The sequence below is a fragment of the Callorhinus ursinus genome, unplaced genomic scaffold (assembly GCF_003265705.2).
Source record: "Callorhinus ursinus isolate GAN/ISIS: 27379988/994484 unplaced genomic scaffold, GSC_fseal_2.0 scaffold2, whole genome shotgun sequence".
In the NCBI taxonomy this organism is placed as follows: domain Eukaryota; kingdom Metazoa; phylum Chordata; class Mammalia; order Carnivora; family Otariidae; genus Callorhinus; species Callorhinus ursinus.
The window spans coordinates 45,272,613-45,289,389 of record NW_027397064.1 but is presented as its reverse complement, the minus strand read 5'-3'; the positions used below and the strand labels follow the sequence as shown (position 1 = coordinate 45,289,389).

General features: G+C 36.3%; 1 protein-coding gene across 2 annotated transcripts in view; it reads left to right on the top strand.

The window, feature by feature from the left end:
• FAM171B (family with sequence similarity 171 member B) overlaps positions 1 to 15,144 on the top strand; it is a 61,846-nt gene extending 46,702 nt beyond the window's left edge. Inside the window, exons 5-9 of one of the 2 annotated variants that reach the window (XM_073881487.1) lie at positions 64 to 156; positions 2,875 to 3,045; positions 5,572 to 5,688; positions 10,262 to 10,385; positions 10,636 to 15,144. In XM_073881487.1, the coding sequence (XP_073737588.1) occupies positions 64 to 156; positions 2,875 to 3,045; positions 5,572 to 5,688; positions 10,262 to 10,385; positions 10,636 to 11,980 (1,850 nt within the window). In that variant the 3' untranslated portion in view covers positions 11,981 to 15,144. The remainder of the gene's footprint in view (positions 1 to 63; positions 157 to 2,874; positions 3,046 to 5,571; positions 5,689 to 10,261; positions 10,386 to 10,635) is intronic. The other variant, XM_025848876.2, reaches the window with a different exon arrangement.
• Positions 15,145 to 16,777: the final 1,633 nt, after the last annotated feature.

Genomic DNA, 16,777 nt, shown 5'->3' with positions numbered 1-16,777 from the left:
TAAGAAAATCATAAGAGAAAATACATTTATAGTACTGTATTTATTAAAAAGAGTCCACATAAGTGGGCCTGCTCGTTCAAATCCATGTTGTTCAGGGTCAACTGTATCCCAGATTCAACAGCGTGTACATACCTACGGCTGGTCATGACCTAAAAGGTAAGAGGATGATGGAATGTTACATTTTATTTAATACACCCATGAATAAACCCCATAAAAATCTCTTTCCTCTGTACATCCACATTTGTGCCACCAGTTCTGCCACTTGTTGCAACATACACTGTTTTTAAAAATCACCTCAGACGGTCTGTAATTTTGGTGACTTAAATTGTGCCATATTTTGGTCCATTTCCTTTGGGGAACAGCCGGAAAGTAAAGTAATAAACACATAGATGTTTGGGTTTTGTTTTCTTTCTTACCTGCTGCAGCGATGCTTCCTTCCTCCTTCTCTGTACTGTTCCACTCCCTCAGTGATGGGCACTTCCTTCCAAATTGTTCTCTCAGGGGTCAGCTTCTTGAAGAAGCCAATCTAAGATACCTGCCCAGATTTTTCAGACGCGTACAAACATTTACAAGAATGATACCAGTGTACCAGGTCACAGATGAAGCTCATGTAGCACTGGAGAGCTGGAGAGTTTTTATGGACGAGACTCATTAGGTTCAGTGAGAAGGGGACATAATATACTCTCCCTTCCAGCATTCCTCTACCACCTGCTTTTGAGATTATTCATTTAATGTTTCAGTTATCTTGAGAACACTGCTAACATTTTAAAAGTTCTAGAGCAGTGCTGTCAAATGGGAATGTTGTGCTCTATCCAGTATGGTAGCTATTAGCCACATGTGCCTGTTGAGCTCCTGAAGTATGACTAGTGCACTGAGGAACTAAAGCACTAATTTCCTTTAAATTTAAGTTGCCACATGTTGCTGGTGGCTTACTTCTAGAGCTCTGTGAATATGAAAGTGTTTTTTAAAGTTGCCTCCTTTTCATTATCTTTAATCCTTTTCCCTGCCCCATTCTCTCTTCCTTGAGTTGGCCTTATCCCAAGTGGTGGTGGTGGGGTTGATCTTATCAGCTTCAGCTGCATTTAGTATGTGAAGCCACTGACTGCAAAGAACTGGGGGGGTGGGGGTGGAGTTAAAAGCAGTCACCTCAGAAAGCCAGCAGGCTTTACCAAGTAGTTTGATACAAGAAAATACAATTACTAACAGATTACTTGATAATTTCTTTGGGCTTACATTGGACTTTTACTAGTGTAACTAGTCTGTAAAATATGTATGGCATTATTTTGCTCATCTTATGATTAGTGTTTCAGGAAGCTTACAAAGATGTTTAATTGAAGTTTTTCATTAAGCCAACAGTTGCTCTGTCTGATAACTGAAGATATACACCAGGTATAGTAGAAGTGATAATGAGAATTCCTTTCCACGGACTCAAAGGCCTTCTGCTATTTCTACCTCTCTGCCCCTCAGCCTTCTTTCATCCTTGCACATACCAAGATCACTTCTGATTTGGGGGCTTTTCACTTTCTGAGGTCTTTGCATGGATGGCCCCTTAATCATTTGGCCACAGCTCACACATCCCCTCCTCAGAGAGGCAGCTTTTATGACCCTGCAATTACATTGCCTTTCCAGAATTTCCTCAAAGCCCTGGTAAGGTACCTTCTACCACACACTTACCTTTTAATTGGGGGAAAACTGATAATGGGCAAAGAAATGGAAAAAAGCATTTTTGATAGTATGAGGATTGTGAAAAAAATATTGCAAGCCAGTGTAAGAGATCATGTATCCACTGCATCTCTGGAACCAAGATGAGTATGTGGTGCCAGTAGGGGCTTGTTACGAATATTTGCTAAATGAATGAACAAAACTCTAGCTTTTAAGCTGAAGATTCAAGTTTATCCATGAAGAGCAAATAATATGTAAAATATACCTTAGTCAACTCTTTCTAATGTATTAGTAAATTTAATTGGGAAATCTAAAATTACCAAATTATTTGTAGAAAATTTATATTAAATTGTAACATCCTTAACCATGTTACTTTATTCATTATAAATATTCTGGTTACATTATTACTTTGGCATTGCTAATATTTAAAAACAAAACAAATGCATTTTCTACTCTTTTCCCGTCAGTGATAGAGAAATATAGGTAGCTCCTGATATTTAAGAAGGCATGTTATAAATTATATGTATAATCATACTTTAAAACCTTAGGCAAAACACTATAACCAATTCTATTAATCTCACTTTCCCTGCTTTTCAAGCTTCGAAATCTAAGTAATATTTTAATGCTTTTATTTAGCCTACTAATCAAATATACATCAAAGCTTATTACCTTTATCAGCTAACAATATTGCCGATTTTGTTTCATGTTTGTCAAACCTATCAAATTTGCATTTTGAGTCAGAACGTTTTTTACACAAGGTAACTTTAAGGAGTATAACTGAGTCTGTTGGTCCTAGTACTTGAAACAAATGCTCTTGGAAGCAGGAGAGACCAAGTTTTAGACCCATATCTGTATTGATGATGTGATATGGTAGAACCTTTATTTGGGTAGTATACTAGTGAGATGTATTTTTGTTGTTGTTTTGTAGGTTTTTAAAAACACTGAATTAGATTCCAGTGACCTTAAACCACATTACTCCGAAAGACTTAGATCTCTAGGCTCATATTGATTTGTCAAGTTATATAAGTATAACCTGTATTTATGATATATTTTAAAATTCTTTAATGAGGATCCAGTATCTATTTGATATTAAAATGGATAACCCTAGGTGAATAAAGGACTTAAATATTTTAGGCCCATATTACTTTTATTAGTATGTAACGACAACCTGTATTTTGCATATGATTTTTAATAAACTGTCTTCTTTTTTAGGTTTTGAAAGTCTTGAATTGACTCCTCTTGCTGCAATATGTGTGAAAATATATTCTGGAGGAAAAGAATTAAAGGTGGATGGCTCTATTCAAGTTTCTCTCCCCCTTCTACATACAAATGATATAAGTGCAGGGGATCACATACCTGCCTGGACATTTGATATGAACATAGGTATGTGAGCTAGGTGAAAATATTTTGGATATTGCCCTTTTTGAATGTTTGAATGTTAGCTCTTAGAAATATGTTTCTATATTACTGTTAGAATTTTTTCAGCTTTATTGATGTATAATTGGCAACTTTTTATGTTTACTACAGAATTAAAATTTGTCTTATTTAAAACATTAAAATATTTATATTTTGAATGTTTTATCTTTAGTAGATCACCAAATCAGTAATGTTACTATTTTAAGCACTTTAAAATGACTAAAATTGGCCCACTTTGACTAGTATAATACAACTGTGGGGAAAATGATGTCAATATACTACATTAAAAAATGGCATTATTTACTCACATTCCCATGCCTTTTTTTTAAAGCTCTATGCCCAACATGAGGCTTAAACTCACAATCGCAAGATCAAGAGTCATGTGGTTGGCCACCTGAGTGACTCAGTTAAGTGTCGAGTCCCCACGTGGAGCTCCCTGCTGGGCAGGGAGTCTGCTTCTCCCTCTGCCCCCCCCCCCCCGTTTTTTTTTTCCCCCCCCCCCCCAAAAAAAAGAGTCGTGTGCTCTACTGACTGAGCCTCCCCCAAGATCTTGAATAGAAAAGTAGAAATACATTTTAAAAAATTATTTCTACTCTTACAGGCTTTTGTTTTGATAGACAATATGAACTTGTATCTAAAAGGTTGGTTAAGGCAATTGAGAAATGTATGTTAATTTCATGAAAATAAGTAACATTGTATTATTAAGATACAGAGTGCTTATTTAAAAAAAAAAAATCCCAAAACAAGAAACTCAGATACCAATTTTGGTCCCTGAGTTTAGCCTCCTAAATAGACGCAGGTTTTCCTCCTCTGCCTCCCTTGGTTTTGTTCTTGTGTTTCTATATAAATAAGATGGGAGTCTTTAAGTTGCCAAAACAAAACAAAAAAAAAAAGGGATATGATCCATAATTGTTTTGGATGAGTCAGGATACAGAGCCTAGACAGTTTCACAGGATTTGATTCTCTCATCTGTGCTAATACTTTCTGGGATAGGATTTACCTTCAGAGTGGCAAGAAGGGTGTAGGTGCTCAGACTTTATACCTACCCAGGTTAAAGTCTAATGGAAAGAAAGATTCTTTCCCTAGTAGCAATTGCACAAGCTCTTGGGTTAACTGCAATTATAGAATGGAGTTTTTGTGCCCATCGCAGAACCCACGTTTGTGATCTGGGCTGGGGACTAAGACCAAATACAGTATGTTGTATCACTGGAGTAAAAGCTCTAAGCCCTGGAGTCTAGTCCGTTTACCAGCAGTGGGATTTTAAACCACTTATTTGAGCCTGAATTTCCTAATTTGTTGAGTAAAGAGTTGTTTTAAAACATTTCAAAGAATAGCTGTGTTGAGTTCTGATTGTTCATCCTGACAAAGGCCTTTGTCTCTAATGTACCTTCCAGTAACAAAATTTTTGAATTCATATATCAGATATGTAATGCTTAATGTGACTATTTAAAAGCAGTAAGCTGATCCATTTCCATCAAGTTTGTCTACCTTATTAAAAACACTGTTTTACATATTGTAGATCTATCATTACAGTGAATTAACAAACCAAGTACAAATATACACTGAATTTATAAAAAAGCGTTGTTATGCTGAACTCTATAAAAAGAACTGGGTTTTACTGAATTGTCTATGGATGGCATTTTATTAGATCAGATAGCATTTTATTTTACTTTTTTTTTTTTTAAAGGAGGCTCCACACCTGCCCAGTACAGGGCTTGAACTCATGAGCCTGAGATCAAGACCTGAACTGAGATCAAGAGTAGGATGCTTAACTGACCCAGGCACCCCAGAGCAGATAGCATTTTAAAAAATATTCTTAAAAATTTGGTTCTAAAAGAGCCATGCCAGTAGTAATAGACCCAAACAGTATTTAATAAAAAAATTATTGAGGCCATAAAATATACATTATAAGTGTTTAATCAGAATCCCAGAACAGGGGACAAATAACCACCTATTGATAAATTTGGATTTCACTATTCACATCCTTAAGATATACCTCAATATGAACAATTTAAACATTACTTGGAGAATCATGATTTCTCTAAATATGTACACTTTCTTATTTATAATGACTTTATTTAGTCATAACAAGCATTCAAATCATTGTATTGTGTATATTATTATAATATGCACTATAAATATATTTTAAAGACTTTATTTCTTTCTTTATTTAGAGAACACATGTGAATGAGGGGAGAGGGAGAGAAAGAATGCCAAGTAGACTCCACGCCAAGTGCAGAGCCCAACGTGGGGCTCGATCTCACGACCCTGAGATCATATCCTGAGCCAAAACCAAGAGTCAGATGCTCAACCGACTGAGCTACCCAGGCACCCCAATATACACTCTATTATGATATAATCTATATTATCCCATGATAACATATTGCCAGAGTTTTCATAATCTTTGAAAGAGTCCTGCAAAGTATTCTATACATGACTATCAGCATTAAAGACATATAAACTAACTGGTATTTTTTACTTGCCTTTTTATAGGTGCTTGGGTAAATCATGGCCGGGGAACAGTCAAGGCGTATAATAATCACTTAATTTGGACATATGATGCACCACATTTGGGCTACTGGATAGCAGCTCCACTTCCAGGAACTAGAGGTATTGTAAAAATGAAACAAAAGTAATTTGAAAAGAAATCCAAATAGGCAAACTGGAATTGATATTGCTAGGTCTTGATTTTATTGTAAACATTGCCACTTACCGACTGTATAATGTCAGAAAAAGCTTCTAGTCTCTTGATCTCAGCTTTATTTTAATATTTTTTCATGTGTATAAGATTAAGCTCAATGAACTCTAAGGTCCTTTATAGCTATGGTGTCTCATGAATCTGTGAAGTATAAAGTTTGTTCAAATCAAATGTTTACTTTTCAAGAATAAATTCCATCCACATCAGTTAGAGCCTTGGGTTGTGAGCAATAGGAACAGATCTTGGATAATTACATAAAAATTACATAAAATTAGGATATAGGGAGTTCACAGGATCCCAGGAAAGGCTAAAGAACTAGATTCAAAAAGCCAGGAATCCTAGGGAATCCAGTTAGCAGGACGATTTGATTGTCTTTGCAAGATTGCTGTTGCATATATGGCTGACTCTGATCCTTTGCAGTCTTTTCCTCACACCGTTCCTTCATTCTAGGGATGAAGAATTTGGTTGGCCCAGACTTGGGTCATGAGCACACTCCTGGAGTTGAGGGCTGTTGAAAAATAGTGTCCCCATACTGTTTCCAAGATAAGACATGCGATACCCCAAATGAAAAGTTTGGCCTGACATAGGAACTGGAGGTGGACAAAAGCTAAGACACGTCCACTAGGAACCTTCTGTTCATATTCTAGGACAAATGAGTATTTTACTTTTCCTAGATTTAACATGCTATCAGATTATCTGTATGATTTGTAGTAAGGAAATCACACATGCATCTTCAGTTGTGTAAATCTCTCAAAATACTCAAACATTGCATGTTTTATCCATTAAATCTTCTTAAAGTCTTCTAACCTGTGTCGTGTAGACTGGTTGCACCATGGGCCTGCTCCCACTTTATGGGCCTTCTGGGTGCTCACTGGGATCAGCTGAGTTGCTTCTTGGCTTTCCCTCTTGCCAGCTTTGCTAGGTCAGCCTTGCAGCCTTCAGTGCCTTCTTCCTCTTTTATCTTGTTCTCCTTTTCTCCGTTAACTGTGAGCTGGTTGATTTAGAAAAACAAAACAAAGCAAAACTCTGTGTCATTTTAGTGAAGTTTTTGTGGGGAGTGTGAAGGTTGAATGCATTCCTACATCTTTAATCATGTGTCAGAGAATTCTTTTGGTTTATTGAGGGTCTGGGCTCCCAGCTGAGGTGCTAGTCGGGAACAGTCCCATGCACACCCCGATCCAGGATGTGGGTGACATTTTACATACATACATTTTACATATATTTACATACATTTCTCTATAGCATTCAATCACCTAACTTTGTTATGGCTGTCTATTAAACTATTAAAAAACATTTTCAGAAAGAACAGCCTTCAAATTATTAATTTTTTTCATTTTATATTGACAACCTTTGAATTTTAAACCATGCAAGATAACAAGACTGACTTCCCCCCCCCCCAATGAAACCCAAATTTAGGATTCCAATAGAAGAAATATATGAGCCATTAACCATTATGATCAAGGGGGATGTTCTCCCTGTTTTTGTTTGAACTTAGTGCTTACGAGATTATTTATTCAGAAACCAGAGGGTGGTTACTTTTGTTCTTCATGATGCAAAATATCCTGCAGTCCCGCCAGCTGTCTGGCCTTATTTCATTCTAGATTTGCAACTATAATGAAATATTGATGAAAAAGAACAATTAATATTTAATACTTCAACTCAACTAAATGCAAGTTATTTCATTTCTAAAAACATAACCTAAAGAACACATGAGTTTTATAGAGAAATGTACTTTACACGAAAAATATACCTGAAATCAATTTATATAAGATGACTATGAATTATAAAAGTCAAGTAATTTTCTAGAGTAGGTGGAAGTTTTGTTTTAGCTTATATGTCGGAAAAGATTTTGTATGAATCAGAGTACTAAAATACAAGTGTGGGATTCCCATTTAGTTTGAAGTAGATAGCTTCTGATGCTTTTGAAAAATCCACCCACAAGTATGTCACAGTCAAAGGAACACTATACTAGAAATACAGATAGCTTGATTATAGCTCTGGCTTTGCCAGTAAATATCTGGCTGACCTTGAAATAGGTACTTACCCATTTTAGTATTAGTTTTCTTATTTCTAAATTGTAGGAGTTGGATATGATGATCCCTAATGTCCCCCCTGCTCCAAGTGTAGATTTTGAGTAAAATCACATTTTGTAAAATCAAGGTTGGTCCTCTGATGGACTAATGTCTGGTGTGCTGGAGCTACTTTACTTAAAATTTGGTTAATAACATACTAAATCTGTTTTTTAAATAAGTCTTAAGTAGAAGTCTAGAATTCCTTGGAAAATACAAGAAATTAAAATCAAGTTGTTTTTCATAGATTTCTCTAGTAGAGTTTAAAAAACAAGTACTTAGGACTCTTTTTAAATACACATTTTCAAATATTTAAGTGAAAATATACTTGTCTTTGTCTTTTTAGGCGCGCGCGCACACACACACACAAACACACACGCATACTTTTTGCTGTTGTCCTACATATAAAATTTTGGGGAAACCCAACAGTATCAGCCTCTTATTTCCAAAAGTGTGTTCCACTGGAATCCTATACAGTGGTTCTATTGTGGAAACATATATTCATATATCCTTAGAAGTTGAATTTCATCCAGTTATTATCAAACTTTACTCCATTGCAGCTCTGGATCCTGAATAAGAATCTGCAGATAGAATTGTTACTCTTATTTCTTTTCTGTTTGAAGAAATTGCATATTGTGCAATGCTATACTTGGTTGTCTGTTATTACTTACCATATATATAGGAAAGTGTGGCCAATACTGGAGTGCCTGTTCCTTTATAACCTTGAAGTTTCATTCAGCAACAATGGTGTCATACAGCTAACACTTTCTGACTGCTTCTCATGTGCTAAGCACTAAGTGTTTTAGTAAGTATTAACTTTTAATCCTTGTAACAACCCACATAGGTGAGATCTGACAGATATGAACTGAGATACAAAGTAAGGAAACTTGCCCAAGAAATAAATGAGAATGTTACGGAGTCAACAGCGATGTTGGGGTTTGAGTACAAGTCTAGAGGTCTCTACACTCAAATGAATTCCCAGGGACTTTTTCTAAAGGAGCAAAAGGGTCCTGTGAGGATGAGGGATAGAGGTGTCTGAAGGTTAAGGTAGCAACAGATACCTTCTTCCCTTTTGTAAATACTATTTTTATACTTCATCCTCACCATATCAGCCTTTATACATGGAGTCTCCTGAATGGACGGGGTGGGGGTTTTCTGTTCCTCCCCAGAATGGGTGAGTGTGGAAGAAATGTGTATATTTAAAGAGAATTAAATTTTAATAGCAACTTTCTCTAAAAAAAGAAATAGACTAGGATTCTAATTGAGGCACACTGGCTCCAAAGTTTGTATGCATAACCACAATACTGATTCTCCAAAACCTTTACTACTATTCATTATTATTTATTTTTATCAAATTAGATGAAGTGAAAGTTAAAGAATCCAAAGACGTTGTGATCCTCAGTCTTTTATTCTGGACATTTCTCATGGTAAAGTTTGCCAGAAAACCAGTTGTCTCATCACTCTTATCACATTATCATCCTGAATACATATTAGACTCTAGTTAATAATGATCAGGAGACTTGTTACATACATTTGTGAACCAAGTGCAGTCTTAGTGATATTAAAACAGGTTACCTCAACATTAGTTGCATTTATTTTCATGCAGAATCTTCATAGCCTACAGCTGATCATCCCGGTGCATTAATCCACTTTTATTGCAGTTAAGCTGATTACAACAGCAGTGTATCTGTGTGTTCTCATACAGGAAGATAGTGGGTCATTTGTACCTCTGCGTGGCATCTTCTTAATCTAGAGGCCAGCCTGAAAGAGTTGCAATTTGGAATCCTTCAAGTCCTCCAATTTTCCTTTCTAGAAAACCCTTCCTACCTACTTACCTTGGCAAATTCTTTTTTGAATTTATTTTTTAAAATTTCTTTTAAAATTGATTATAGCTAATAAGTCAACCCTCCCTACCAATATTCTATCCCCAAACCTCTGGGCACAGAAATATTTTCTCCTAGTTTATTCCACCAAATATTTTGCTGCCATACAACATGGGTCAGTTTTACTGCCTCCTGAAGCAAGTTGTCTCACTGCTGGGCCTGGAAGCCACTGTCATGACTGTTGGGCTTGGCTTGGTTCAGTTCAACATTTGTTCTCATTCCAGAACATAGGCTGAAGGAATGGCAGTACTTTGGGATACGCTGTTCATATATTAGAGGATCTTAGCAAGAGGGCAGGGCCATATCATGCAGCCTCATTTAAGGGGCTCACATTTCATTGAGCAGAACAAGTCAACTGATTAAGCCCAAAGTGTGGGGGAACATATGCTCCACCCACTGGGAAGCCTGCCATTGAGACCGGAGCAACCAAATACAACCGTGTACGCATACTTAATCTGCCTTCCCCAAAATAGGACGTGGTTGAAAATTTGATCTAAAATAATATATTTTCTTTGTTTATATTGACCATTTAGGTTCAGGTATAAATGGAGACTCAAGGGACATAACTGCCTACCACACGGTGTTTCTCACAGCCATATTAGGAGGCACAGTAGTCATTGTCATTGGATTTTTTGCTGTGCTGCTTTGTTATTGCAGGTAAGAGAAATATTAATATGAACAAACACACAAAACTATCATTATAGTATCATGTCAGTGTGTTCTGGGTATTACAAAGTTTATAAAAATAAGTAGTTTGATCTTTACAATATGTAGATTAAAATAAAAGTAGATATACTCAAACAGTATCATTGCATATATAATACACATGTCATGGGATAGTTTGTTTTTTTAATGACTCTTCTGGATCGTAAGTTTTAAACACTTTTTGCCGTCTCTTCTACTCTAGGGATAAGTGTGGTACTCCACAGAAAAGAGAAAGAAATATCACTAAACTCGAAGTCCTCAAGAGAGACCAGACAACTTCAACCACACACATAAATCATATCAGTTCAGTCAAAGTTGCATTAAAAGCTGAGGAAAAGTCACAGTTATTTAATGCCAAAAACTCCTCATATAGCCCTCAGAAAAAGGAGCCATCAAAGGCAGAAGCAGAAGAAAGAGTTTCCATGGTAAAAACTCGGGACAATTTTAAAATCTACAATGAAGATGTTCCATTTCTATCAGCCAATCAAAACAATCACTCAAGAAACCCAGCACAGTCTTTGGAGCCCACTGTAGGGTCCAAACAACCTAAACATTTTAACAACAATCTATCTTCATCTCTAGGTGATGCACAAGAGGAAAAGAGATACCTCACAGGTAATGAGGAGGTGTATGGACATTCCCACATTCCTGAACAGCTTATGCATCTCTACAGCCAACCCATTGCCATTCTTCAAACGTCTGACCTTTTCTCCACTCCAGAGCAGGTACATGCTGCTAAGTCAGCTACTCTGCCAAGAAAGGGACAGTTAGTCTATGGCCAATTGATGGAACCAGTAAGCAGAGAGAACTTTACACAGACATTGCCCAAAATGCCAGTGCATTCTCACGCGCAGCCCCCAGACGCCAGGGAAGAGAATATCCCACTCGAAGGGCAACAGAGCCTGCCATCGCAAACTTCAGATTGGAGCCGGTATTCAAACAGCTTACTAGAATCGGTTTCTGTTCCTGGAACACTAAATGAAGCTGTCGTAATGACTCCCTTCTCATCAGAGCTTCAAGGAATTTCAGAACAGACCCTGCTGGAGCTGTCCAAAGGAAAGCCTTCCCCCCATCCCAGAGCATGGTTTGTGTCTCTTGATGGAAAACCAGTCGCACAAGTGAGACATTCCTTTATAGACCTGAAAAAGGGCAAGAGAGCCCAGAGCAATGACACGAGTTTGGACTCTGGGGTGGACATGAATGAGCACCACTCAAGTAGAAAACTCGAGAGGGAGAAAACTTTCATCAAAAGCATGCATCCGCCTAAGATCCTTTACTTAGAAGATTTAGACCTAAGCAGTAGCGAGAGTGGGACCACTGTTTGCTCCCCTGAGGACCCGGCTTTAAGGCACATCCTAGACGGAGGGAGTGGGGCTATCATGGAACACCCTGGGGAAGAGTCTCCAGGAAGAAAAAGCACTGCTGAAGATTTTGAAGCCAATATATCCCCCACGAAGAAAAGGGGCAGACCACCACTAGCCAAAAAGGATAGCAAGACTAATATCTGGAAGAAGCGCGAGGAACGCCCACTGCTTCCCATAAATTAACACCGAGGGTGGTTGTGTCTCCGCTGTCTCGTGTTGTTTATTCTTTGCTTCTTGTAAATTGCTGTATGAACTTTTTAAGAAGTTGAGACTGAGCAAGCTCATGGTCCCTGGACATGTCTCAAGCAGAGTAAATAGTAAAATGGCAATTCACTAATGAAAGAGAAAGATACCAAGAAATACTTTTTCTGCCCTATTTTCATTTATTTTTGGGTGATGAATTTGAAGTATCCAAGAGCTCAAAATGTAAAGTAGTTTCAGGCCGTTAGTTATCTGAAAATGTTGCTCATTCAGCCAATTTAGCCCTCTTAAGAATAACAGTGAAATGTGTACTCCCCTAAAGTTGCTTTCAGAAATGTTGCCTCTGCTTTGATGCCTGCCCCTGTCAAACATTTAGAAATGAAACTGTATTCTTTGGGCATCATAGTCTTGTGAAATATTACTGTTACGTTCTCCTCTGCCTATAGGTGAAAATAACGATAAATGTTCTCTATTGGTGTTATTCTAGAATTTAAAGGCCAAACAATATTTCCTTTCTGCAGTAAACGGCATGTGCATTGTATCAACCCCAAAATAAATCCTACTCCTGTAAGATAGGAAGCTGCTTGGTTGGTAGAGAGGGAAACAGCAGCTCTTTGGTTGTTTCTGGATATAACTTCACAGAATCAGATGTTAACTTGTTATTTAGAAATCTGAAAAATGAACGCTCTGATACTTTAATTTTTATTTAAAATTTTTTTTCCCTGCTTCTATAGTGAAATGAGCTTAGCTGTCAAGGAAAACTTTTAGCAATCTGGAAAAAAAAAAAGCCTCTATCTTTAAGACTCACTGATACATGTAGGCTAAAATCAGCTTTAGGATAGTTTTTCTATCCCCCTGCCATTCATTCATTTTAAACTTGATTTAAAATTTAATATTTAGGTGATCATAGGAAACTTTCAGTTTATTAACAAAATATGTGAAGCTAAAGGAAATGAACGTTTCATTTTTTTTGAAATGATGAGCAGGAAAATAAATTCTATTTCCCTGAGACTCAAAAAAACCTTCAGAATATTAGGGTATATATCCAGATGTTTTTCTCTTGACATTCATAAAAGATGTTTTAGAAAATGTTTCAATTTAATGGAGAAGTAAAAGTTTTTTTAAATCACTTACAGCATTTGCAACTTTTCTAGTTTTGAAAGTAATATACCCATGCTCTCTTCATCATGGAAAAGAATTCAGAATGAATACATTCAACAGCTGTTTTTAATTATAATTGTCTTCAACTCTGAATTATTCATATGTCCTAAAAATAAAGCTCTTTGTTAATTAAAATCAGCTCATCCCATTTTTCTTAAAATTTCCATGAAGGCAAATGTCTGAAGCAGCTTCCCCTTTCCCTTGGGGGAAAAGTAAAACTAAATTACTTTTTCTCATCCTCTTCTATTCAACATGGGAGCAACATAGAGACCCAAGGCACATAAACAATTTGAAAGAAGCAAAATTAGCCATATTAGCTTTAGTCAAATTATAGATGGATAGTCAGTGAAAGACAACCGTTTTTTTCCCCTAAGATAGTCAACTTCAGCCAATTTTTTTCCTGTAATTACTTTAGTTTTTCCTATAACACCTAACCTGTCAGATAATACTCCTTTCTGAATTAACCCAAAGAACTTAAAAACATAGACAAAAGTTTGCCATATTTTACCCAATCCATAGGAAAGAGAAATATTTGGGGTAATACCTAGGTTTAGTTTTTTGAGTAGGAGGTTTCTTACTGGTCTACAGAAAGATGCATTAAAAGTGGCATAAATGAAAATGACTTGGAAAAGGTTACAGAGTTAGTGCTCTGCTGAAGTGCCTTTGATATAGACTTGCTTTATTGGAAGGATATGCTAACATCTTTCTTTAATGTGCATTTTCTTTGTGTTAGCCAAATTAAACAGATGTGCAGTTTTTGTTAATTAAAAAATATAGACCTAGTGTTTCATGTTGGAACAATGAATTTTGCATGCAAGTAACATTTCTCTCTTTTGTGTTTTTTTGACTCCAGTTTATATTGATAAGTTATGTTGGAATGAAGTGAGAAACTATGTAGTAAAATGGTGCACTTCAATATTTTAAGTTTATATTTTCCCTACCTTTAAATAAAAATGTTTCATCTTTTAGCTTGGTAATGGAATACACATGTTGATATAAGGGTATATCATTCAAGTATGCCACTTATTCATTCTTCTGTAAAGGAAATGAGGTGTATCCCTAGGGGCTTTTCTAGAAATACTTTTTTTGGTTTCAGAATTTTTTTTTTTTAATACACTGCACATTCTGTTCTCAATGGGAAAGTACAGGCAATTTACCTTTTCTAATCAAAAATGTGTAACTTCTCATTTGTGAGTAGTTCACAAATTTCCTGTTAAAAAGCTGAAGCCATCTACTTTTTCTTAACCCAAGTAATAATTACCCTACAATATTCACAACTTTCTTAAATTTTTAAATTGAAAACCAACAGTTTTTTGCAAATGTAACTCTTGAGAATTTTGATCACAAATTGTTAACATTTGTGGATCCTTTGTATATACTTTGGATATATCTTAAAAGCAAAATTATCCCTCAATAACTGATGGATTCGTTTACTAAAGCACAGCGATATGTATTTTTGAATACATATTATGATCTTGAGACTTTATAAAATCAATTTTTATGATTTATGCAGTTGTATGGGGTTTACGCCCTTTTATAATATGCAGTATACCACGAAGGTCACAAATGTTGAGGAATAAAAGCACTTCTTTGCTTTGGCAATCATTTTCAGATCACTTTCTGTGTTTGAATCCTCTGATATCAATACATACAGAGTTTTAGGAATCTGTGGGTCAAATAATGTCCCTCAAAACTTCCCAGAAAGGTGAAGCTCAAAGTTTGTATTCATTTATAGTGAATGACTCATTTACCCATGTTTTGGCATTGTAAAGAATTTGACCATGTTAATTTCCATCTCAGACCTTAAGTTGACATATTGCCCTCTTGTTTCTAAGTATTTCTATGTTTTGTATTTCAACAGAGGAATCTCACACTTCATTGTATTTATTGCCATTATTACTATATTTACTGCTGAAAACTGTAACAATCTGAAGATTTGTAAAATGTTAAACATAGTTCATTAAAGATAATAAATTTAAAAAGTACTTGGTGCATTGATTTAAAAATTTACTTTTTTTAGAGAGTGGGGAGGGGCATAGGGAGAAGAGAAAATTCCAGGCAGACTGCATGCTGAGCACGGAGCTTGACTCAGGTCTCAATCCCACCACCCTGAGATTACAACCGGAGTGGAAACCAAGAGCTGGATGCTCAACCATTTCTGCCACCCAGGCATCCCCTTGATGTTCTTTAATTTGGGGTAAGCTAACAGAACATTCCTCCCTAAACTGTCACTTAATCTAGTAAATACTCAATTGTTACTTCTTCCTTTATTACACTCCCTGTGGCAAAATAAAGATATTTGAGTACCCTTTGTTTATATAATGAACTTGATTTCTCTTTGGAGAACATGAAATACAAAGTTCACGTTTTTACTATTAAAGCTGAGTAGAGACAAATTATCTTTCCATTCAATGAGAAGACTTAAGATAATGTGATAGAATGTAAAATAAAATTGCAGTACCCAAAATACCTGAGAAAATGATACGTTATCCCCTCCCCCTCCACTTAAAAAAATTATTTGGACTTTAAACATAAGACAATATAATCACACAAAGGCTATTCATATTTAGGGTGTTAGATCTCCTTCAAGAGCCCTTCTGCTCACCTAACTGAACCATACTCAAGTTCAGACAGTTTCTTTTTGGGGTTTTAGAATATCTTTAAATTTTATTTTAATTTATTATTTTTTAAGTACACTCCATGCCCAGTGTGGAGCCCAACACGGGACTTGAACTCACAACCCTGAGATCAAGACCTGAGCTGAGATCAAGAGTCAGACCCTTAACCGACTGAGCCACCTAGGTGCTCCTATTTTTTTATTTTTAAGTAATCTCTACACCCAACGTGGGACTTGATCTTAAAACCCTGAGATCAAGAGGTGCATGCTCTACTGACTGAGCCAGCCAGGCGCCCCTAGAATATCTTTTAGAATCGTTATCTTGGCTGCCATGTTTTCAGACATTTTGTATAACATATAGATTAATATGGTAGTAGAAATACCTTTGGTTAGTTCTAATGGGAACTGGGCTCTGAATTCACTTACAAATACACTGCAGATTAAGACCTCAGCACTATTGTTTGAGATAGACACTCCCATCTGATCCCTGTAGAGTGTAAGCCAGGCTGTGGCTACCTTTGTTCCAGGGCCTGGTCTCCCACTGGGATAGTCTATACTAAAGTCTTGACAGAAACAGTGCAGTTTCTAGAGTTGTCACACAGGACCCAACCTAAGCTCACATGGAACTGATTATAACAGAAAATAGATTTCATAAATCACAATCAGAAACATAGCTGCCAAACAGATGATGTTCATGAGTCAGTCATCACATTCTCATCTCAGAAGGGAAATTAATATGGGAAGACTAATATGTAAGAACTATAGGAAAGTTGGATGGAGTCAGGAGATTTTTTAATGAAATTTATCAGAAGTGATTCACCTATCAGTACTTGATACTTGTGACAGCTAATTAAGGACCTTTCCCTAAACTACATGCTATTGGGATATAGTACCAGTTAAAACTATACCACAGGGTTGCTTTATCTAGACTCCTTAAAATCACTTTTTGGCCTTTTTATAGGTAGATTTCGCTATTATGGTTTACAGGGAGCTAGATTAAT